Raw genomic sequence first — 25,532 nt, forward strand, 5'->3', positions numbered from 1 at the left:
CTTCCCTGGCAAGTGCAAGGACCTGAGTTCAATCCCCAGTTCTGCATTAAAAAAAATAATAATAAAGATGTATTTTTTAAAAAAAGAAATGTACAAAATCACATTAGTTATGAAAATATTAAATGTTTGCAGTAGCTTTGGAATGTGTATGCCATTATAATATAATGTAGGGTATTTTAAAACCAAACTTTGGAATTTTATTAGATGTCTCAATCTGCTTCACTAAATAGTAAAAGCTTTCTGAATCCTGAGGCACTTTTTCTAGTGTTAAATTTTTAATTTATATTGGTTTCTTCTAAAGACCTTATAATCACTGTACTTAGTCTGTAGTACTTTTTTGAATTTATCTCTCAAGTTGTTATACTGTCACATTTCTTCGAAAAATTAAATGAAAATGTTCAGACCGAGAAATTTACTGATTATTTGAAAAGTTGCAGTTTTTATTTCTTTCAGCAGAGAGGCAACTCTGACTTGTAGTCCTCCTGCACCAGCCCCTCAAAGTGCTGGTCTGTCAGGCATGTGCACCCTGCCCAGCTAACCTGGCTGCTTTTATGTGTGGCTTAGGAATTGACTTGCTAGTAGTGATATGGAAATCAGCTGACAACCTGGTCAGTTAAAATAAGTTCTTCCATAATTAATCTAGTGAGGACTGGGGAAGTAGCTCGGTGGTGCCTGGCAAGCACGAGGACCCGGGTTTGATCTCCAGGACTGCATACCATGCTGGCCCTGGAACCCCAGGCACACCGTGCGGGCCACTGAAACCAGGCGTGGTGGTGCAGGCCTGTAACACCAGCCCTGGGGAGAGTAAGACAGGAGGATCACTACGAGTCCAAGCTGCATAGTGAGACCCTGTACTAAATAAATTTTAAAAAATAATAATTAATCCAGTGATCAGTTGACCAGTTAATTAGTTAATGTGTTAGAAAGGATAAGTATGCAATTGTAGGAAATAAATTGCTTTGTCTTGACTTCTTTAAAAGTCGGTATTACTTCCTCATACGACTTTCTACTCCTGGTGTTTAGTCAGTGAGAGTTCATAAGTCCATTTCAATAGGAATATTTTGTATTTTTTAAAGTGCATCATTTAATATTTTTATACAACCAAAAGACTGTTAACTACAGTGACCTAGAAAGCACATCCACAAAAATGAAGAAATTATTCTTCCACTAATGATGGTCACTGTTAATGCTTTAGGATGTACCCTCCTTCATTGTACAGACAGAACATATTTTAAAAATAATATTTCTGCATCTTGTATGACTGTACTGATTTACAATTAACCTGTATTTACTTCTGATTTGGTCTACTTTAAACAGCAGTTTATATGCTCACTAACCTTTGTATGAATAATGTAATGTTTACTATTAAGAGCTTTTAAAAATCATACTAATATCAGGTTATTTATAAATATTGCTGGTCAGAATTGCTAGGTTACATGTCTAATAAACTACTGATAGTAAGAAAAAATATCGGAATATGCTTAAAATACAGCCTTTTCTACCCAAAAGCAATACAATGATGTCTGTAACGTATTTTCATTGCCCACTGATTGTCACTGCCTTCTGTGCTTGAGAAGCAGGCCTTAAAGAATTTTGTCATTTATTTAAGCGGGGGGCCTGTGGCTGTTTCCACTGTACGACCTCCCTCCACCCACGCAGTTCTTCAGGAACTGAAGCCACGCTGGCCTTTTTCTGTTCTTGGTGCAGCTCCACTGGTGCGTGACAGCACTTGGGCTGTGGCTTTCTCCATCTTTCCTTCCCGTTACGAGGAAAGTGATTGTTGTCTCCTTGCCCACTCCAGAACATAAACAAGAGAATACATTCATCTCTGGAGCATCTTGTTAGCTCCAGAGTCTCCTGAGGTAGAATTAGACTTCCAAAGTAAAGCCTCAAAATTATTCTGTGAGTCACTCATAGACATTTCTTGAATTAAATGTTTAGAAGATATAAATACTATTAGGGATGATGTCATGCATGCATGTTATGTTGCAATTTGTTTACTAAATGAGTAGAATATTTTGTTTCTTAAATAATTTTTTAAGCCAGGGGTGGTGGTGCATATGTGCAGTACCAGCACTCGGAGGGCTGAGGGAGGAGAATCAGTGAGTTCAAGGCCAGCCTGAAGTGTATAGCCACACGCTGTCAAATAAATAAATTAATTAATTCTCATTATTGAATGTTAATATGTCTGTCCATGTTATTTTTTGTCACAAAAATCAAATTGTTCTTTCAAACTTTATACCTTTAGTGCAGGCTGTGGAAGAACAGGTGCCATTTGTGCGATCGATTATACCTGGAATTTACTAAAAGCTGGGGTAAGAATAATTTTTATGTAGCATTATGTCCAGCTGATCTGTTAAAATTTCAAACTTAATTGCACAGAATGATAGTGTACCTTTTGCATTGCATGTTACTTTTTCAGAATTAGTTTTACCATGTAAGACATAAAGATGGTGCTCGCCTATACTCCTAGCACCCGGGAGGCTGAGGCAGGGGGATTGTTTCAAGTTTAAGGCCAGCCTGAACTCTAGAAGACCATAGTATAATGCAGCACATTTCCTTGAGCTGATGTCTTGGACAGGTGCTGTTCTGGGGGAATGAGTGCCCGCCTTAGGGATGTGAACTTGGGCCTTGCCTATTTACTCTAGGTTTAAGTGTGCCATGTGCAACAAATATTTACTCCTACTGGATATACTGTAGTGCAGTGGTTCTGAATGCTGACTGGAGCCACACCACCCAGAATAAAGGCTGCCTCTATCATTTACCACCTGTAGGACTTCAGGTTGTTACTAGTTTTCAGTACTGTTGTTGTTGGGGTGTGTGTACCACTACTGTTTTCAATAAATGGTGTTTGATATGGTGGAAGACATAAAGATAAGTAGCGCAGCCCTCATCCTGTTACAGATTTGAGAAATGTGGGTTTCTTCCTTGTTCGTGTTCTTGGTTCTTTTGCTAATTCCATAATACATTAATTTTTTGTGCATTATGGGCACTCTCTTAATCTCTCATACCTTCATAGTTTCTGTCAGTGTGCATCTTGTAAAAATAAGGTTAGTGCAGTCCTTAGTTTACCTGGCTCTCCCCCCCCATTTTTCTCTTTGCTTGCCTGCTGCCTAATTCTTCTTTCTAGGAAATACTTGTTTTAAATAGTGCATTTAAAAGTCTACTGTGTTTAAATTTTACTTTTGTGTCACCCTAACTCTACAATTTCATGAAGAATTTTTGGTGGAAATTTTAAGATATTGTCATTGATTATGAAAAAAGATTTTATCATTATAACATAAAAGTCAAACATTAAAACTGTTATAGGAAGAAGCATTTAAATGAATGCAACCCAACAAAATTGCAAATGTTTCTCCAGAAATTTGGAATGTTCTAAACATTTCAAAGGTTGTGTATTGTGATTGTTGTTCCCATTTGACTGAATTTGTCTTCAACATTATCTGATGCCTTAGGTATGAGCTGATGGGCAAATCTTTGGATGTCTATAAAGATTCAAAGCAGTGTGACTTGCAAATCATTTTCAACTCTTCTCATCATTCCAAAGTGCTCTTTTCACCAAGTTTCTTCTTTTCCAATTGTTCCCTTCAGTAAACCTCAGTCAGCTTCTCCTCTGTTTACTATCATCTTTTTGATAGAAAAGTTAGAAGAGTGTCAGGTACACCTGTGGCAAGGTTGCCTTTAATATGGCCCAGTTCCAATATATCCAGCCTGTTTCACACCATTTGCTCCCTGGAGATGAGCCTGTGGTGTCTCTGTTCTTACCTTGCTCCCTTAACTGGTCATGACCGACCCAGGCCAGGAGACACTGGCTTTTCTTACATTTCCAGTGTGATTCCAGATTCCTTTTGTCTTCTCCCTTTCCCCTTCCCCTCACTTTCATCCACAAGAACTTCTCGACCCCTTAGATAAGCTGCACATTGAGTCTGCCATGTCTGTGTATTTCCTTCACTTTCTGTTCGTTACATGTCTGGCTCCCCAGCTCCACGGCTGAGGATCAGGCTGGCTTTGTGTGCACAGTGCCACATGGTGTCTGATACATGACAGGTGGTGATGCAGGAGATGTTGGCAGGTATCTAGCACATAGTGGAGATCTGTATGAAAAGTTGAGTATTCTACAGTTTTCATGTTGTCCAAAATTGATGAATGTCTTTACTTAATTCTTTGTTCTAGAAAATACCGGAGGAATTTAATGTATTTAATTTAATACAAGAAATGAGAACACAAAGGCATTCTGCAGTTCAAACAAAGGTATAGTTTATTTCACTTTGTAAGTGATTTTTTTTTATTAAATCCTTGTTTTATTTAAATCTTTCCCATTCATCTTATCTTCCTCATAGGAGCAGTATGAACTTGTTCATAGAGCTATTGCACAACTGTTTGAAAAACAGCTACAATTGTATGAAATTCATGGAACCCAGAAAATTACTGATGAAGGGGTAGGTTTTCTTGACCTATGAGTGTTGTTAAGTTGTTTTAACATGAGATTATCCATGCCAGTGACTGTTTTTATCTGACCTATATTAACTCACTTCCTTCTTCCAGATTTTGTATCTGGCACTATGGATTTTTAGGGATTACAGTACATGTTAAATAATGTAAATGAGACAGGAGAGAGATAAATAGGTATATCATTAAGAAAGAAGGTCTTATATCTGAAGTCATTGATTATTGCTTTAAATATAAATCACTTAAACATTTTCTATAGTCTCTTCTATCCCCACCGAATTCATTATAAGTTGATTCTGTGTGAATTTTATTTTGTTCTTGGCATGAAGAAGTTTTATAGCTGTTAGTAGATGTGCTGTGCTTTTTAATTGAGCAGAAGTATGGAGCTCAAGTATGGACGATAAGTCCTTTTTTGGCATGTTGTAATCTAGTATCACTTTTGTCTTAAGAAATGTTTTTTTTTTTTTTTTTTTTTTTTAATGTATTTAGTACAGGGTCTTATTTCTTTGTTCAGGCTCATAGTAATGATTCTGTTTTCAGCTTCCCAACCGCTGGGATTACAAGCTCTCACCACCATACCCAGTCTCAATCGCCGACTCAGTGCACCCCAGGGGTGGGGCCAGCATGATATTCCTGGATCAAACCCTGGCCACTGCACTCTGCCTAAGCAAGCGCTTTAGTCTGCTGAGCTATCTGGTCAGCCCAATAGCCTTAAGAAATCTTATTGGATAGTAAAAATTGTGCCGATAACAGATACTGGTTTTCATCTCTTTTTTCTAATAGATTCTTATTTTTGTTTTATATATAATCACAGTGAGCTATATTCTTGGTAGAATTTTCTTCTAAAGTCTTTATCAACCTATTGAATTGCAAAAGTTTATAACCTTTAATTTCCTTTTCCCCCATGAAATGATTTTGTCCATATCCCAAAATATTTGTTTGAAGTATCTTTGCTTGCCAAATGACAGATTTGTTACCAAACTGTGGTCTCAGAACACTAATGTAATGCCATGGTATGTCGAGATCTGGCTGAGGCGTTGGTGGTATAGTGGTTAGCGTAGCTGCCTTCCGTAGAGATCTGTGTTTGCTTTATTAGCCAGGTGACAGCTGTCGGTTCTGAAAGTTCCTATGTGTGGCCTTTCCCTTCATTAACATAAAGGTCACTATGTGAGTCATCATTGAATATTGCCACCTCTTTTTCCCATTAATTCAGTGAAAGCCTGTTACATGAGCCATTCTCAAGGGAAAATATTTTATAATATGGAATAGAATGCTTATTCTTTTGTATAAGTCTATATAAAAGATGTTCACTATTTCAAAATACTGAGGAATTTAATGTTCTTTTCTTTAAATTTGATGTTATTTTGTAAATGTAAGATTAATTTCAAAATAGGTTCTTAAATTTCAAAATATAGCTCATATTTTTTTAATTACTTTTTCAGTACAAGTAATTGACTAGGACTTTTACACTGGGCTACATGGCCTGGTGTTTTTTTTACAGTTTGAGGCAGGATCTTGCTACGTTGCCCATGCTGTACTCCAACTTGGAATCCTCCTGCCTTAGCCTCCCAAGGGTGCTGGAATTATAGGTGTGCCAACATGCCTGGCTAGCAATATCTTGACATTTTAAAGTGCCCTTTTCTTAAAGGAAGTGAAAATAATTTTATTTATGATCCTTGTATATTTCTCTATATACAATTACTAATTTTTTAAAATATAAAACACTATTGCATTGTGCAGTTTTATTGAAAGCATTCACTCTAAACAACCTCTAGGAAATATGTGATAAATGCTGCATTGATCTCGTGTCCGTTTTCCTTTTACTTGATTTTTCTTTTATTAGGTTTCACTCAATACATTGATGCGTTTTTTGGTTTTTTTTCTTAAGTATAAGCTCTACACCAAGATTATAATTTTGTCAATAGTGTTTTCGTCAAATGGGTCAGAGATTTACAAATGACTAAGACACACAAGAAAACTGTCATAAAACACCCAATAGCAAATGACTGGTTCCTTTAAACTTCCTTATTTTTACCTGGTAATAAACACACTCAGATCCGTATAGATCATGCATCATCTGATGATGCAGATACTGTCTGTTAAACTCAGGGTTAGGATGTTAGAAAGTGCTTTACGTAGTCTAGGCGCCTGCATATGTCTTAGCAGTATAATTGAGCGGGACCCCAGTCATTCAGTGCGTGTGTGTGTGTGCCCACATACATGCATGCCTGAGTGTGTGCACAGGTGGACTGTGTGTTAGCTCTCTATCGATGTGACAAAATACCTTTTAAAAGGAGTGAAAATTTATTATGGTTCACAATTCTTTTGTCCCTTGCAGGCTCAGTAGTTTCTAGGCCGATTTATGAGACCACATCCCTGCGGAGAGGGTAGCAGGGACAAGATCCCCTCCCCTTATTTCCCCTCCCTGCATTCAGTTGAGTCCACTGGGGCTAATGAGCGCTTTCATGCCATCAGGACTCTTGAGCCAGCCGATTCCCAAGACCCTTTCCTGTGAACAGTGTTCTTTTCTCACTAACATTTTTCTCTTAAGAATCTTGCTTTTTTTGGGCTGGGGAAATAGCTCAGTGGTCTAAGCCCCTGCCTGGTAGGCACAGGCACCCTGGTTTCATCCCTGGTACCACATAGCATGCCAGCACCACACACCATGTTGGCCACTGAAACTAGGTGTGGTGGCACATGCCTGATCCCAGTCCTGGGAAGGCTGAGACAGGAGGATCACTAGGAGTTGGAGCTGTGTAGCAAAACCCTGTACCAAATAAGTAAATAAATAAATGACTTTAAAAACAATTCTTTCTAAATGGTGTATGTGTGCAGGATGTGGTGGTACACACCTAATCCCACCTAGGCAGGATTGCTGAGAGTACCGTCCTTGGCTACAAAATGAGCCCAAGGTCAGCCTGAGCTGCATGGCAAGACACTGGCTCCCAAAAAAAAAAGGTGTACGTGGTTGAAGGTTGTAACTCCCTGTTAGGGAAAGTGGAGAATCTAAACAGCTCGGGAGAGTTGTCTTGCACCTGTGTCTGAGTAGAAGTGTTGGAGAACATGTCTTCACTGCTGTGCAGGTGCTCCACGAGGAAGGTAATAACCGACTGTGTTGGTTGCCTCACAACTTACTTCACTAGGCAAAACTTTGAGTGTCTTTTGTTTTAGTAGGAATTTTTATTTGAAATGTTAATTGGTAATACAGAACTCTTAAGACAAGTGGTGTTTGTTAGAGGTAGTTACCCTGTTGATGACTTCCAGTGTAGATCTAAGTCCTGTGTCACACTGATTCAGAATTTAGAAACATCCAGTAAACAAACATGTGAGGTGTGCACACATGCCTTTTATCTTCTCTGTAAAGTATGCTAGCATCAGTACTGTTGGCCAACCCCAGGGTTTTCAGTTCTAGAATGGGGTGGGGCAATGCAGTTTGCATTGTAATTGTTCTGTTGTGTTTACTGTCCTTTTTAGATGTGGTACTGGACTCGGAATATTTTCTCAATTGTAAGATTTCTTATTTTTGCTCTGCAGCTGATCACATGTTCTTAAATTCTTGATAATTAGATTCTGGTCCTTTTTTCTTTTGTGGCCTTTTCTCTAGCTGTCTTATGTAGAGAATACTGGTATTCAAAATAACTAGAAAATTCTGCTTGAAACAAAAATTTTACAAAAACCTCATTTCTGAGGGATTATTTCATTTATAAAAGTCCTTTCTAATTTGAAAGTTAGTGATTCTTTCAGCCAGTAATAAAAGTAGTCCAAGTGGTTGGTATCCACAAGGGCAAGGACTTGGGTGTTTGACCTGTCTTGCTGCCTGGCTTTCTGCCAACTTGCAGCACTGCACGCCACAATGACTTTTGCATCAGATGCTTCTATAAGCTCAGCATACCTGCCTCCCTGGAAGTTCCTTTCCTCTGTCCCCTTACCCAGCTCACCCAGGAGTTCTCCGTGACACTTTTCCACTGTCACAGGAATCATCTACCTACAGGTGACTCTTCTCCCACTGCCTCTTCTTCCAGCCCCTTCGCTTTCCATTTCTGTCCAAATGAGCATCCCTCAGTGCCAGTCCACATCCCACGTAGGTGTTCTCGGCTACTAGCAGCATTTCTCTTCTGATCCGGATCTGTGATTGTTTACATTTTCACATCCTGGGCAGTAAGACTGGCTCAGCGATGCTTCTTGAGGTTGAATATCCTGTTCCTGCCCTGTCCTGTGCTGTCTGCTGCTGACTGTTAAGTGTGTCCCAGAGCTGGAGTCCAGCGTGTTCTGAAAACTGCCTTTGATTCATTTGGCAGCAGCTAGCTTGACGTGGTGTGAGACTATTTCTGTCATACTAAAATTGCCTTATGTTGCTTAGGAACAGTTCAGGAAAAGCAGTTTCATCAGGTTACTTTGAATTTTTAACCTACTTGGTGTGAATTTTTAGGTTTCAGTGTAAATATTAGTGTTACGGGAATTTTCTGTTGAATGGAAATAATTTCAGTAAGTAATTTGTATGTCGAGACATTTATGATGTCATGATTTGGGGGTTTTTGCAAGGGGAACAGTAAAATACGGGACACATTTTATAATAGTATTTTATAATGAATCACACAACAATAATATATAAGAAGTACAGGAAATCTGTCCACATACATAAACCCTGAAGAGTCCAATAGATGAGTGCACTAAACACGTGCTTAGGCAAGCCAAGTGCAGGGACCAGGGTTTGAGCCCCAGCACCACAGGCTGCGCCAGCCCCACCCCTAAAGCACACCGAACTGGCCGATGAGACTGGGCATGGTGATTCACCCCTGTAATCCTAGGTTGGGGAGGCTGAAAACAGGATCACTATGAATGTGATCTGCATGATGAGACCCTGTACGAAATATATTAAAAAACAAACACTAAAGACTCCTAATATCCTGTGTGAGTCCACCTAAAATCCTAGAGCTCATAACAATGCCTCCCACAAGTCCATCCAGAGCCCCAGAGCCAACAACGAAGTCTCATGCAAGTCTGCTTCATGCATCTGTGCTGGAAAAGCCCAAAGGTCAGTGGTGGAAACTAGGAAGTCTATGCCAGCAGGGTGAAGGACCTGCGCTAGCAGGCTCAGGGATCTGACCTGGAGCTAGGAAGCAACACTCCAGGTGTAAGCTCCAGAGCTCCCCCAAAAGTACCACAGCCGTCCTCATCAACGGTGAGGTCCCAAGCTCCTCCAGCCATGTGGAAAGCTGAGTTCTCATCAGGAAAGCCAGTGTGACAAGCTTCTTCATGAGGCTGCACACTGCACCATCTTTTCCTCTGGAGCCATGAAGCGATGCACAAGATAAGGACCCAGGCTTCTCCAAAGTTCATCGGAAAAGCCAGCATATGAGGTCCTCCAGCAGAGCAGCCCAAGAGAACTAGCAGCTTTTTCTGTTCTGCCTTTATGCTGCTGGCAGCAATCGTCAGGTGGGCCTCCTCATCCAGCACCATGCTAGTTCATTTCAGCTGGGTGTAAGAAGTTACCTGCCTGCCAGTTAGAGATTCACTGCAGTCCACCACTGGTCAACTTGATAACCTTACACATTTCTGCAACTAGTCTGTAGTGGATGATTTGTGAAAAGTTAGCGTGTCTTGGTCTATTTAGATTTACATTAGTATTACAATTGCATATACACAAGTTTTTGTACTCATCCCTCCACGAAAAACAAAATTTTTTTAGCGTGATCAAAATTTAAGGTTAAAACACAATACTTTGACTAATTAACCTGATTACAAACATATAAAGACAGCACTAAAAACATTAAAGAATTATTACAATCACAGTCTCTTCCATTAATTTTTACAAAGCATGGAAAGACTAAAAATCAGGGATCTCCTGCAATTTAAATACACTCATCTTCAGGTAAAAAGCAGCAATTCATTTTAACATTGTCCAGTTCTTAACAGCATGTTGTCTGCTACTTCCTCCTTGGAATCAAAGGTCGTTAGAGTCATTCTTCTGGCCAGATGTTTTGTATCACCTGATTGACTCTTTGATCTTAATTTCGAACATAGATTTGGCCAAAAGCTCTCAATAGTGACAATGCCACCTTCTCAATAGTAAACTGCATTGCAGTTTCTCTTAATCCACCCCGGCAGTGTCTGCAGGCACAAAACGCAGACCACATGGCTGCCAGTGCAGTGTATTCTCCCGGGGCCAGCCGCCAGTGCAGTTCTCACTTGAAGCCTCCTGAGCTTCATGTTAACTGGCAGCATTTCCATCTGGACTTGACTTTTCAGGCTCCAGTCAGAGACTCCAGGCTCATTTACAGCATACAGGGGTATCTCTTTGACCAGTTTCAACATTTCCAAATGAATTACAAAGGTTTTTAAGTAACATAGCCAGGCAGTCACAGTAATGACCCCACTCATGGAACCAAATTGTGTCTCGTTTGCTCTTCTCTTGCTGGAACAAAATACTCAACACTCAAAACTAAGGAAGGAAAGGTTTAACTCACAGTTAGTGGAGGTTTCGGTCTGTACTCAGCTGGCTCCAAGGTAGAGTGGCACATGGCAGAGAGCTACCATTCTTGATGGCAGAAGATGGCAAAGAGCGAAGGGAGGGGCTGCAGTACCAGCTAGCCTCTTCCCCCTTCCTTACATTTTTATGCAAAGAATCTGCCCCAGGGAACTCCCACCCTTAATCCCAGCCTTGGATCATGAATTAATAACAAGCTATAGAAGCTGTCCTGATGACTGCATGAGTCTTTGGGGCGACACCTAGATAAAAAACATAACAGCTGCCAAAAAATTTATATAGTCACCCAGGAGCATCAATGCCTGGAGTAGGTGCCTATATTCAGTAGGTGGCTTTAAGTATGAAACTTTTACCAGGCATTGTACCCCACACTTGGAATCCCAGGAGTCTTGGAGGCTGAGGCAAGAGGATTGCAAGTTTGAGGCCCAGCCTGGGTAACTTGACAGGTTTTTTTTTTTTTTAAATGATACTAAAATGGTACCATATTTTAATGTTATCGCATTGTTTTGAATACAGTGAGTACTGAGCTACATTCCTAGTTGTTTTTCTTGTGAGCCAGTTGCCCAGAGTGGCTGTATCCAGCCAGTGTTTCCCTAGAGAAAGATACAGCACAAGATACAGAAATGTGTAAGAAATTACAAGACCAGCTTATGACCATAGCTGCTGAGTGGGCTGAGGAAGTGTGCACAGGGTGTCTGCATGCTGGAGAGCAGCGAGGCTGAGGTCTGGAGCTCGCTGTGGAGGCCGACAGGTCTGTGGTGCCAGGCTGAAGCTGAGGAGGCTGCACTAGAAGCCGAGAGATGACATCTAAGCTGCATGTGAAGACTGGGGCTCCTCTGGAGGACAGAACAGAGGCAGATTCACACCTCCTCACTCCCCTTGTACCACCCAGGAGACTAGAGTAGCTGAACTGAGTTAGTTGAGCTTCTCTTCGCTTCTCAGTTAGTGCCATCAGTCATCCATTGCAGGGCCTGGACTTTGGAACCACCTCCCTTAGCCCCCTCGGTGGTTGAGATTCAGGCATGTGCCACTGCCCCCTGTCTAGCAGGGCTTTTAAGAAGTCAGATTTTGCTGGTGTCTGCAAGCCTATGATCTGAGAACAATAAAAGGCTGTGGCAGGAAGGTCACAAGTTTTATCCCAGCCGGGCAGTTTAGCAGCTTAGGGAGACCCTGTCTCAAAAAGCAACTGCAGCATAGCTTAGTGCAAAGGCCCTGGGTTCGATCTCCAGTGCCTTCCCCTACCCAGTGCAGAAGGGCATGCTTTGGTGGGGTAGGGGTGCAGGCTTCCTCCATCAGTGCAGGGTACCCTGAACATTTCGGGAAAGTTGTGATCCCGTTTTCTCCAGTTGGAAATATTTGAAGTAACCTAAAGACAAAGAAGCTGCCATGACAGGCATGGTAGAAAAGGTTGTTCTTTATTTCGTTTTGTTTTGAGACAAGGTCTTGCTGTCCTGCTTAGACTGGCCCCTCAGACTGCTGGATTTAAGCAGTCCTGCGTCAGCCTCCCAAGTAGTTGGTTTCTTAAGCAAGTAGGTTTTGACTAGTGAGAAACACCTTCTGATATAAACACAAACGAAATAAACTTCAGAGCGCATATATATTGATAATATGTGCACACAGCTTTTTAAAATTATCTAAGGCTAAAAATCTTGCTGTTTTCTGATCCTGAAATAAAGTAGCATAGGTAGATAACTATGAAGGACTTCCTGAAGTAACTCAGGGAAGTCTTCAATAAGTATTTCACAGCTCCTCTTTTAACAACCCTAATTCTTCTTAAGATTCTTGTAGCTGGCTGAGTGTGTAATCCCAGCACTCCAGAGGCTGAGGCAGGAAGATTGTCTCAAGTTCAAAACCAACCTGGGCTACAAAGTGAGCTTAAGGACAGGCTGAATTGCATAGCGAGACCGTCTCAAAAAGACCAAAAAAAAAAGGATTCTCATAACTAAGTGGACTTTGGATCATCAGTAGGAAGAATACTTTGGTCGTGGGACCCTCAAGAACCGTGCCTATCCTGGGGTGGGTTGCTCGTTTTGGGGTCCATATAATTAATGTCGTAAGAACTGTGTTCTCCAGTAGGGTGCAGCATCCTCCATGATGATACAGAGACGGGTGGGTGAGGAGTGTTGACTGCGACGCTAGGACCTGCCAAGTACCAGGTCACATGAGTAAATGTGGAAGTGCGGGCCGTGGTGGGCGTCACGGTAGCGTACACATCCCCGGGATAGTGGTGGTTCCTGAAGAAAGAAAAAACCGTCTTCCCTGGCATTTGTTCCCTTGGGCAGTCCATTTTTTTAAGGTAGCATTTGCAGTGGACTGAGGTACGTGCTTGATATTCTCAGCAGTTGGTGAGGGGCTGTGTTTAGATACAGGCTCTGCTCTTGCAAGTTTGGTCCTTCATGCTAAAATCCAGAGCCAGAATTTTGGGCAAGTTTTGTTACTTGGCAAAATTGGCCTTGTTTGAAGATTTTATTTTTTGTTTATTTAATTAATTAATTAATTAATTATTTTTTGCGGAACCGGGGATTGAACTTCGGGCCTTGCGCTTGCCAGGCAAACACTTACTTTACTGAGCCATATCTCCAGCCCTAAAGATTTTAAAGCTGGAGATAATTTAGTTGAAACATGAGGATAGAAAGCTGGTTTTCTCCTTTCAGTAAAGCATTTCTCCCCCCCCCCCCCGCCCCTTGACAGAATGAAATTGCCAGTGAAAATATGGTCAGCTCTGCAGATCCTGAAAAGCAAGATTCTCCTCCCCCCAAGCCCCCACGGACTCGCAGGTATGTCTTCAAACTTTTTTTTTTTCAAAGTTGACCATTAATTCTCATAACAAAGTATTACCTTTCAGAATTACTTTTGTAGCCATTGCTCTTTTCCTTCAGGTGTAGCATGTGTGTGGCAGTTGGTGAGTCACTGAGACACATACTAACCTTGTGTGTCGTTTGGCTGGACCGTGAGGAGTGCACTATTCCAGCACCCATGACATACCCGTGACTAATTTTTATACATGTTGAAGTTTTAGCTGCTCTTAACAATTTCCATTCTCTTATAAGAGTAAATCAGTAATAGGCTTATCAAAGAGTCTCTGCTGGTAGAAAAAGTTTTATGTGCAGATGTACAATAAGGTTGCCAGCCAAAATGGGTTTATTTCTCTTTGCTGTTTTACTGATCTCACTTATAACTACTAAAGCTATAGATTTTCTTGCCATTTTCCCCCCTCCTTGTTTTTTAGGGTAGCTAGTAAGTCCACTTTGTGGTAGTATGGAAGGGGTATAGGCAGAATCAGAGGGCTATACTTTAGTTTGAGACAAAAGTCATATATTTCATATTAAGACTTGGTCAGATTAAATGTAAAGTTTCTTTATTATGAATTCCAAACATGTAGAATGAAATCTGGATTCTCACAGTATGACTTTGGTCACCCTTTTTTGCCTTGTTTTTCAGTGTCTTTCAGTACTTCTTAGAAGCCTAAACATTGTGTCTGTTGTTTTGTTGTTTCTTGGGATGAGAACACCCAGCATGTAATAAATAGGTCCCAAATATTTTGTTTCACAAGGATTAAAAAGTACCAGAGCAAGTGAAATTAAGAGTAATATTTAAGATGAAAATTATGCAAGACATATTGTTGCATCTATTTGGTTGATTTTAGTACTGTTTGATTTTGGGTATTTTTCTTTTCTTTTTTTTAAGACCTTCCACTCAGTTCTGCCCCAGCTCCTAAGTGCTGGGATTACAGGCACCTCCTACCACACTCAGCTTTTTTGCAGATCTTTTGCTTCAGGATATTTAGTTTAAAAATGAATGTTGGGTACTACACTAGAAAGTCATTATACAGCTGTGTGTATGTGTGTACAGTTGTAATTTTTGTGCACAAAATACTGTATAAGCATCTTAAACTGTATTTCAACAAACTGTATGGATGCATATAGGGTAAAAATCTTTACAACGTCCCTGTCGAAATACACAGATGACTACATTTTAAAGCCTTAATACTACTGAAGGGGCCGGGGAGATGGCTAAGTGGAATAAGCACTTCCCTGGCAAGTGCAAGGACCTGAGTTCAATCCCCGGCTCCACCAAAAAAAAAAAAAAAAAAATACTACTGAATAACACATTTAACTGTGGTCCTCTCTCAGCTCCCTAAGTGATACTGAAGGAAAGAAAATACATAAATTAACCAGAACAGGAAGTCACAGCACATTTGGAGAGTGGAAAGCTTATCTGCTGATGCAAACAGAAGTAGCAGACTAGAAAGCGCAAACTTGCCTTCTTACAGATGAGGGAAGCCACTGAGGGCAATGGCTCTTCCCAAAGAATTCCCGAAAGGCGCTGAAGTTATGGCCAGAGCTTTTGAGGTTCTTAGGAGGAGCTTTGGACAGCAGGTTCTTCCTCCCAGATGTTGCCAGCAGGTGGTGTCTTTCCACACCTGGGTCAGCAGCGCTGTGAGGGGCTGTGCAGCCAGCGAACCCAGACCTCAGGCCTGGCTCCTAGTGGTGCCTAACTGAAAGCAGGAACCTGCCTGCGCAATGGCTGAGGTCCCCAGCTGCCTTGGTTCCACCTCTGACTTGGCTTTTAGAATACCAGTAACCACTACAAATTTTGGGGGCCAGGGAGATGGCTCATTGGAATAAGTGCTTGCCGGGCAAGTCTAGGGGCCTTAGTTCAATCCCCAGTTCTGCCCCCCAAAAAACCCAAAACAACAACAAAAAAATCACATAGGGGTTATACTGCTCATCCTCTCAGCAGCTAACCAGCCCAAGAGGGGGAAGCCTGCAGATGCGGTAGCTTTGGACCATCAGTGCCACTGCGGGTGTCACACTCAGTCCCTTTATATTGAGACAGCCACTCCCATAACCCTCCCCTCATGACATACACTCTTTCCAGCCATTTTAAACATTCCTTCTTAAAGTGAGTAGAAGCACATGGCTGTAGTAACACTCCAAGGATTCCAGCATTCCAGGAGGCTGAGGAGGGAGGAATGCAAGTTCTAGGTCAGGTGAGGCCATGTGGAGACTAGCAAGACCCCGTCTCAAAATCCAAAGGGCAGCACCTAGAGCTCAGTGCAGACGTCTGGGTCCAGTCCTGAGTGTCCTCCCTGGAAATGGCAAGCCATCCGTTTGACAGAGGCCTCCAGCATAAAGGAGTAAGCGGAAACGTAGACAGAGTAGGAAAAGATAGGGAAGGAAACAGCTGTCTAGTGTTGTAAGTCACTAGGAAACACTGTGGCCATGAAGTAAGATCGATCAGATGGTAAGAAATAAGAAAATAGAAAGTATAATAGCACTGAACAAAATTGGAAGTATCTAAAGAGAATGATAGAAAACACAAGGAGAAAAAGTTTAAAAAATGACAGAATCAATCAGTAGATCTAGACTAGAGAAAACCCTAGCACAAAAATTTCTAGAAATAACATGAATTTTCATATAGAAACGATACATCAAGTTCTCAACATAATGGATAGAAAAGGAATTATAGGACCGGCCTAATAGCTCATCAGATTAAAGCGCTTATAAGCAGGTACAGGGGCCAGGAGTCCAATCCCCAGGCCTGCCTTGCTGGCCCTGCCCCCAGGGCATGCTGAGACAGCAATTGAGACTGGATGTGGTGGCCCACGCCTGTAATTCCAGCTCTTGGGAGGCTGTGAACAGGCGAATCACTACTAGTCCAATCTAGTAGTGAGACACTAAACACCCTGTAGACCCTTCCCTAAAATAAAAAAAGAAAAGAAATTTTACTGCAACATATTTTTTAAAGATATAAAGAGAGTGTAGAACATTAAAAAGGAAAAAAGTGAAAATGGGTGGGCTTCTGTGAAGAATTAGGATTCTTCATAAATGAATGAGAACCAGCATTTTTAAATTCTAGAGAAAAGGAATTTCTTCTGTAATCCCAGTGTTTGGGAGGCTGAAAACACAAGTCTGATCTGCGTGATGAGACCCTGTAGACCCTGTACTACATAATCATACATAATAGTAATACATAAAAGTAATTTCTGATCTTGATTTTTTAATACCTTTTTAAAAAATCATTACCTTCAAGCCTAGCATGGTACTGTGTGTCCTTAATCCCAGCTGCTGGAGGCTGAGGCAAGAGGAGTGAAGGTGCAAAGCCAGCCTGCAGCCTGGTGAGATTAAGTAGCTTTAAAACTAATTCTCAGGGCTGGTGAGATGGCTCAGTGGTCTAAAGCACCCACTTAGAACAAGCTTAGCAAAGCACAGGGACCGTGGTTCAATCCCCCAGCACCACATGCCAGCCAGCCCCACCCCCTGGTGGGCTGAGCTGGCCACACACACACACACACACACACACACACACACATAAATAAAATTAAAAAAAAAAAAAAAAAGATTCATCCTTTAAAAAAAAAAACAAACTAATTCTCAAGTAGCTCATCTAAAGAAGAGGTGCATGAGCAGAGCAGGGCGGCCTGGGAGAGGAGTGGTGCTGCAGGGAGCACGGTGGTCGCAGGGTCTGAGGCAGTGACAGCTCCCAGGGGTGCTTGACCTCGCTGAAGGGAATGGCGCAGATCTGCAAGAGTGAGGTATGGATGATCCACAGAGTGGGCAGTAGAGGAGCCTGCAGTAGCACAGCGCCAGGAAGCGGGCATCCAGTGTCCGCAGAAGTCCTGCTGGCCAGCCAAAAGGGCGGAGTCCCCCTGACTTTACTACACTAGAGGTCTTGTATAATGAGATTGTCAACAGTGTGTATACATTACCTTAGTAAATGTTAAATTTTCTTCATCTGACAAGTTATATTTTGAATTTACACCTTTCAATGGCTTTAAATGTAATAGTTACATTATTGTCTGTCAGCTTGTTCTGCGGAGGATAGGCTTTCTCAGGTACTCTCTGCTGATGCCTTGCAGTTGCCTCGTGGAGGGAGATGCCAAGGAAGAAATCCTGCAGCCTCCAGAGCCGCACCCAGTGCCGCCCATCCTCACGCCCTCTCCACCATCTGCTTTCCCAACTGTCACCACAGTGTGGCAGGACAATGACAGGTACCACCCGAAGCCTGTATTGCACGTGGTGTCGCCAGAGCAACATTTGACAGACCTCAACAGAAACTACAATAAATCAGCAGACCTTCCAGGGAAAAATGAATCACCCGTCGAACAGATAGATAAAAAATTGGAACGAAATTTAAGTTTTGAAATTAAGAAGGTCCCTCTCCAAGAGGGACCAAAAAGTTTTGATGGAAACACACTCTTGAACAGGGGACATGCAATTAAAGTTAAATCTGGTTCACCTTGTTCAGCTGATAAAGTCTCCAAGTCCCCTGAGCTAAGTGCAGGGGATGCGAAGGCCGCCGCTTCCTCTCCGAATTCCTGTGTGGACTGTGGCACCGGTGACGCTCAGGAGCCTCTCCCTGAAGAGTCCCTGCTACATGCACACACACCCCCGAGGCCAGACCACCTGGCCCTTGACAGAAAGGGACATGCCACATGGTCTTTCCACGGCCCCGAGAATACTGCCCCCAACGCCTGTGAGGCCACATCCCCAGCTAGCCACTGTCCTGCCCTGAAAACTGTGAGTCCAACCTCCAGCCCCGCCACACCAGGCAAAGCCCCGGATACTGAGCAGCAGCCCAACGGGTCGCCTCTGTTCCGAGTGCCCCTGAGTTTCACAAATCCTCTTCATTCTGATGACTCGGACTCCGATGACAGGAACTCTGATGGTGCTGGGACCAAGACTAAAACTAGCATTTCCACAGCAAGCGCCACCGTCTCTGCTGCCACCAGTACCGAGTGCGTGGCCGCCAGGAAGGTGCTGCCCATGTGCATTGCCAGGCCCGGTGTGGCGGGAGCGCCGCATCCCAGGGCCGATGGAGGTAATGAGTGAACAGCAGCCTCCCGCGCTGCAGAGACGGCCTTTTAATCTTTCCAAAAATAAGATACTAATTGTTTTTAAATAAGATTTTACTTATTGTTATCTTAATTGGATCACATTGCTTTAGGGGTTTTGTTTTTCCAAAATATTTTTTTTTCCAAAATACTTCCGGAAGTACCTTTTTTCTTTCCTCCTTTGCTTCTTTCCTTTTCTCCTAAAATCGCCTAAGCTGTTCCTGACGTGGCGGTCTTCCTGCCTCACCCTCCCAGAGTGCCAGGACAAGAAAATTTCTTTGCCTTTTTTTCATGTATTTCAGCTTCCTAGTGCTTTATGTTGGTCAAAACTTTATCTGATTGAATGCTTAGAAATAAATTAGGGAAAACAGAATTGCTTAAAATAACAGTGACACAAGTATTGTACATAGAATAACTTGGTTGGCCATTTAATTTCACCCATATTTCCCACAAAGCATCAAGTCATCCTTTTTTCTCTGTTTCCTTAAGTAAAAAATACCTTTTATAAGAACCCGCTTCAAAAAATGCTTGCAAGTGGAGTTGCTTTATACCTAAAGTTCAGCCCAACAGCAGTACTGCAAAGTACTCTGAATACAGGCAGTTTAATTCACTGAGCAGCAAGCGGAGTGTATGCATTCTTCATTATCAAAGCTGTCTTTTAATTTATGGCACTTCTCTAAGAGGACTTGGCATTCCAAGACAATCCATCGACTCGGTTTCTAGGGGGTATTATTGGTCCTTTGTTCCCCAGTCTGCTGTGAGTGGCTGTGGCTGCTTTCTTAACTGGAATGTAGAGAGCAGGAGGGAAAGCACATTTACTCCTGCATTGGTTACAGGTGGTCGCTCACTGGTCCATGAACTTCAAAAGTGAATCCATCCCATGATTCTGGAAAGACAGCCGTGTTCTTATTCATGCAGGAAGAGGGGCTAGGGTTGTGTTACCACCTGAATGGAATTCTCAAACTTTTTCCAAATGCATCTGTTTGTGAACCAAATTGTTCACAAACGAAAGCATTCATGAACCAGGATATATCTGTGTATTACTGCCTGTACTGTATGTTTTTATATTTCCTAATTATGCATACTGTGTTTGTCTTTTTGGTGATACATTTCATCCTTGTGTCTATCCGTCCTGGTACTCAGGATTGAATCCTTGGCCTTCGCACTGAGCTACATCCCCGGCCCCATCTTGCTAGGTTGCCCAGGCTTGGCTGTTGTGACTTTGTTTACGGTAGCCTGCTCTGCTTTCTCCAAGCTGCCCTTTTATTTTTTCTCCTCTAACTCAGCCATGCTTGCTTTGCAGAGCCAGTTTCTCTTCCACTCTTTCACTTTTGCTTTCTTAAGTAAACTTGGCTGCTGCTTTTAAAAAAATAATGAATTAAAAATAAATAAATTGCCTAGGCTGTGCTCAAATTGGAAATCTTCCTGCTTCAGCCTCCCAGAGTACTATGATTATAAGTGTGTGCCACCACTCCTAGTTGACTTATGTCTTAATGAATATGTATCCGTTTTTAATCTCTTCTCCCTCAATTTAAGAAAGGAAAATGTAACTACTAAGTTGTAACTATACACGAAAATGTGTAAATGTATTCTAATTTAGGACATTGTTTCTAGAGAATTTTCTTTTTTTTAACTAGAAATACAGTTTGGTGAGGATGGAAAGAGGATGAGTGTTGGTTACTTTTCTCTTTTGCTGAGAAAAATACCCAACTCCCAAAATTTAGGAAAGAAAGATTTATTTAGCCAACAGTTTGTGGAGGTTTCAGTCTGTACCCAGCTGGCTCCAAGGCAGGGTGGCACATGGCAAAAGGGTGACACAGTTCATAGTGGTGGAGGATAGCAAAAGCAACCAAGGCAAAAAGAGGAGGGAGCAAGCTTCTTTCTCTGCCGTCTCTGTAAGCAGGCTGCCCACCCTAGGACTGGGGTAGCACTCGTACCCATAATCCCAGCCTCGGACCATGAATCAAGCCTGCCCACGCTGCATGAGGCTTGGAGGGGGCATCTAGACTCAAACCCTAACAATGACAGAAGTTTCTCAGGAGTCCCTGCCACATGACCAGTCCTGTGACAGTGGAGTTATTTACAGTACTGGCTATAGTACTCTGAGGGTGAAAGCACTCCAGCTCAGTTCTGTTTTTTGCATGTTTATTTGTGTTTCAAAACCAAGACAGCTGTAAATGTGTGTTCTGGCTTCCCTTTGGCCTGCTCACTCGCTGTTGGTTTGATACTACCTGAAGATTTTACTATGTGATACTTATTGCTGCGACCTAACAAATAGTCCCAGTTTTAATCATTGCTGATCATTTCCCCTGTAGCTTACTTTATAAGTGATTACATCACTTGTAGATTATTACCTTTCCTTTGTTTTTGCATCAGGAATTGAGCTGTGGGCCTCCTGTATGCTCAGATTTCAGTCCAGCTCAGGCCTCCTGAACACATCTGACAGGCCTCAGTGAGCTCAGCAAGTGTAGGAGCTGGACCACTGAGTGACCTCTAAGCAAAGGCTTGGCGTGGAAGGCGTCCCTAAGCTGCTGAGGAGACATACATGCAGTTGGGGACTGAGGGCCACAGCTGGGAGGGGAAGGGTGTGAGCGGTGAAGACAGTCACGACAGGAAAAGGACACACAGCTGGTGGGAAGCACCGACTGGGAAACACCCTCCAACTGCAGTGGCAGTGCCGACCCTGTGTCTGTTTTGTGGGCAGGAGAGACAAGAGCACTCAGATGTACATTGTGCTTATTGAAACTGACTTGATTTCCTATTTATTTTTAATGTGTAGCTTATCAGATGTGGTGAATTAGCAGAGTGTGATGGTCAAGATGTGTTGTACTTGAGACAGTGTCTCATCTTGTAGTCCAGGCCAGCCTTGAACTTGCCATGTAGTCCAGGCTGGCCTCAAATTTAAGATCCTCCTGCCAGCCGGGGAGATGGCTCAGTGGAATAAGCGCTTCCCTGGAAGCACAAGGCCTGAGTTCAATCCCTGGTTCCGCAAAAAAAAAAAAAAAAAGATCCTCCTGCCGGCCGGGGAGATGGCTCAGTGGAATAAGTGCTTCCCTGACAAGCACAAGGCCTGAGTTCAATCCCCGGTTCTGCCCCCCGCCCCCCCAAAAAATCCTCCTGCTTCAGTCTCCTAGTGCAGTGATCACAAGTATGTGCCCCTAAGCTCAGTTGTGGTACTAGAGGTGGAAACTAGGGCCTTTGCACTGAGCTTTTGAGACAAATGGTCTCCCTAAATTGCCCAGTGTCATTTTATAAAGAACAGTGGAGCCAGCCCAGGCAGAGTATCCAGGACTGGGCTGGGGAGACAGCTCAGTGGTCTGAGCACCTGCCTGGCAAGCACAAGGACCCGGGTTCAATCTCTGCTGCCACATGCCATTCTAGCCACTGAAAAGATGTGGTGGCACAAGCCTGTAATCGCAGCACTGGGGAGGCTGAGACAAAATCACTCCCAAGTCTCAGCTGTGTAGCAAGACCCTGTAGCGAATGAATGAATGAATGAATGAATGAATGAATGAATGAATGAATGAATTTAAAAATAAAGAATGTCCAGGACCTTCACCTTCCTTTCTTCTGCCCCACGCTCCCCACCCGAGTCTGCACAGAGCCCAGTGGCCATGTGCTCTCATCTGCCCTGTCAGAATAGGGCTAACCTGTGGCTTGCTTCTCAAGAAACAGCTTTGCTTCTTCTGGAGAAAACCTTAAAGCACTTGGCAGCTGTGCCCTTCCGTGGGGTAGAACACTGGCCAGCGCCTCGCATCGCTGCGCTTGTGTATGAAACATGACTGAGACGCATAGCTGTCTGAAGTGCTTGAAGTTCTTGAGCAAACAGGCGAGGGCACCTCGTATGGCAAAGCACCAAGATTAGGCAGCTGAGGGCAGGCTGGGCAGTGCTCTTCTTTGCCCAGGAAGCCTGGCGGCGAGATCCTCTCTCACGAAGATGTGCACTACCAGGCAGAGTACTTGGGCTCTTAGATACTGGTGACAAGGACTTTCAGAACGGGTGGAGAGCTTTCTGGCTTCACTTGATGGCATTTTAATTTTTACTAATGTGTTTGAATTTTCTGTATTTAATTCAGATGTTGATGTTAGTGAAGATTCACCTCCTCCCCTACCTGAAAGAACTCCTGAGTCTTTTGTACTAGCAAGTGAACATAGTGAGTGTCTCTTCTGTTTTTGCATTTTCTTTATATTATAATAATAAACTCAAACATATGGTATATTTTAATCTAGCAACTATTATGTTGAAGAATTTAATCCAGAAACATTGAATTGATATTCAGTGCTTTTTTTATTTAAAAAATACTTTAGAATTGTTTTTAATTTTGCTTTCTGAGAGTGATAACTATATTAAATAATGGAGTTCATTGCTATGTGATTATAAATATATTTGCAGGGTTTTTTTTTTTTTCTTTAGAAGTAACTTTCATGAGAGCTTTCACTGCTTCACCTTAGTGTAAGTTTTTAATCTGGGTTATGGATCAGCGTGTCATTGCTTTTAATATGCAGGGACATTCAAGAGCACAGGAGTTTCCTAGTGAGAATGTCAGAAAGGGCCCATGTGGCAAAGCATGAATAATGTACTTCTCTTCATCCCTCTGCTAACAGAGAAACAGCCTGAGCATAGTTAGAGTGTCTCTTGTTCCCCCCGACTCACGGGTGCTCACAGCCCGAGGCACATTGCTGGTGCACTCTTAGTTTTAACTGAGTTTAAGAATGTTGAAAACAGTGAAGCAGAACGCTGCAGTTGTCCCAAGTCTGTCACAGTATCTGTAGGTTACAGTAGGTTGATGTCAAATTGACTTAGTTCAGTTGTAATGAAGGAAATTCAGATGTTCTTCAAGGAATGGAGACTACATTTTATGCAAGTGATAGTTTCTAAAATTATGTAAGACCTGTTTTGTATGTGCTTTAATGTAAAGAATTAAAGGTATGACTTTAATTACAAGATTTTATTTTTCTCAGGTATACCTATAGGATCTGAATGGAGTGAACTTCACAGTCAGGAACAGTCTGATCAAAGACAGTCTGAAGTGAGTCCTTTCAGATTGGAGTGCCTCTAGCTGAGAATTTTGCACTTGCCAAGTCATCTTACAGTTGTTTGTTATAATAACATCTTAGGACCATAAAGTATGCATTCATGCTGTGGCAAATGAAAGATAGAAGGCTGGGGAGATGGCTCAGTGGAATAAGCACTTCCCTGGCAAGCACAAAGGCCTGAGTTCAGTCCCCAGTTCTGCCCAAAAAAAAATGTAAAATAGAAATTTTTGAAAGCAGCAGCCTACCTTAAGAATGTTGAGTATTGTTTTCTTAAATTGCTTTTGAAATTTGTGAATTACACTCTGTTTCACTTTTGGAGATTCAAACATAACTACTGGGTGAGGAGATCACAGTATTTTCCTATGTTCTTTTCCCTCTCAGTGTAACTCTTCTGGCCACTTCAGGTTTTTCTCTTTGGATTTTTTCAGGAAATGTTTTGGTAGTTAATGAATTTTTTTCATATTACAATATCCGAAATAAAAAATGTGATCCATTTTGGTTGGCATTGTAAAATACAGTAAGTCACACTGATGATATCTGTTAATCAGTAATGCCATAATTACATGAAAAACAGCTGTATATTCCTTTCTGCACTGCTTCCTGATATTTGAGTCTTTATTAAGAAACTTGTACTTACAGTATAAAAGTGTAGTTTAAAAAGTGAAGTCTGATTGCAGGCACCCTTGTTCTGCTTCCCTTTGACATTGACAATGTTGGTAGACCTTGGCCTCTTGGGATAGCTGCCTGAGCTGTGGCATGCACGTGCCGTGACTGGGCTGTAATCGCTGTCTAATGTCTCCTTATAGGACTTGATAACCCCAGCAAGTGAAGAACGTGGTAAGTTCCTCTTATGTGTGTGTGTGTGGGGGGGGGGATCTCTATATAGAATTCCAGCAAGGATTATTGATCTGGACAGTCTGGGAACATTTATTACCCTTAATTAGAGGTTAATGGGAAATGCATTTTGTTTTAGACATTTACTGTATTTTGTTTGTCATCGTTTATAAAGATAGAGCAGGCATGGTGGTACATGCCAATAATCCCAGCATTCATGAGGCTGAGGTAGGAGGCTCACTGTGAGTTCAAGGCCAGCCTGAAATGCATAGTGGAATGCTGTTGCAAAAAGACAAAAAAAAAACCCCACTTAGGAGCCTCCAGTGTGTGTGTGGGGGGGGGGTGCCTAGTGGTAAAACACATGCTAACATGTGCAAAGGCCCCAGGGCCTCCCATGGGTGCACACACACTTAGATGTTAGAGCCAGACTTCAATAAATGTCTCAGATTTACCTGTAAGGTTGCATTAGTTGTCTTCTTTAAAGTATGCTTACATTTATTTGTAGGAACTAGTAAGATTACATAGCTTACACCAATTATTCTGATACCAGTTAGAGAAAATGTTTACCATGTTACTTTTCCTGTCCCACTAAAATAGATCAAGTGCTATTAATTTTCACAAGTCAGTGACTGAGCAGCTCTCCTAGCATGTGGCCTGTTCTGTGGCAGGAGCCTCGGGCATGCACGCAGCAGCAGGCTACTGCCCACGGTAGCTCTGAAGGGCTTGCCAGCGCTGCCAGGCAGCGCTCCAGTGACCTGGGATCTGGTCTCGGTTACTCTTCTCTCGTTCTGGGACAAATACCCGACACTCAAAATGAAGGAAGGAAAGGTTTATTTAGCTCACAGTCACTGGAGGGTTCAGTCTACACCCAACTGGCTCCAAGGCACA

General features: G+C 42.3%; 1 protein-coding gene across 1 annotated transcript in view; it reads left to right on the plus strand.

Annotated features, from left to right (window-relative positions):
- Ptpn12 (protein tyrosine phosphatase, non-receptor type 12) overlaps window positions 1–25,532 on the plus strand; it is a 51,669-nt gene that overhangs the window by 21,638 nt on the left and 4,499 nt on the right. The window contains exons 8-15 of the mRNA XM_004639249.2: window positions 2,249–2,315; window positions 4,174–4,251; window positions 4,341–4,439; window positions 13,628–13,713; window positions 17,799–18,760; window positions 22,850–22,927; window positions 23,736–23,803; window positions 24,617–24,647. Coding sequence (XP_004639306.1) covers window positions 2,249–2,315; window positions 4,174–4,251; window positions 4,341–4,439; window positions 13,628–13,713; window positions 17,799–18,760; window positions 22,850–22,927; window positions 23,736–23,803; window positions 24,617–24,647 — 1,469 coding nt within the window. The remainder of the gene's footprint in view (window positions 1–2,248; window positions 2,316–4,173; window positions 4,252–4,340; window positions 4,440–13,627; window positions 13,714–17,798; window positions 18,761–22,849; window positions 22,928–23,735; window positions 23,804–24,616; window positions 24,648–25,532) is intronic.

Source organism: Octodon degus, unplaced genomic scaffold (genome assembly GCF_000260255.1).
Source record: "Octodon degus isolate 3935 unplaced genomic scaffold, OctDeg1.0 scaffold00108, whole genome shotgun sequence".
NCBI classification, from domain to species: Eukaryota; Metazoa; Chordata; class Mammalia; order Rodentia; family Octodontidae; genus Octodon; species Octodon degus.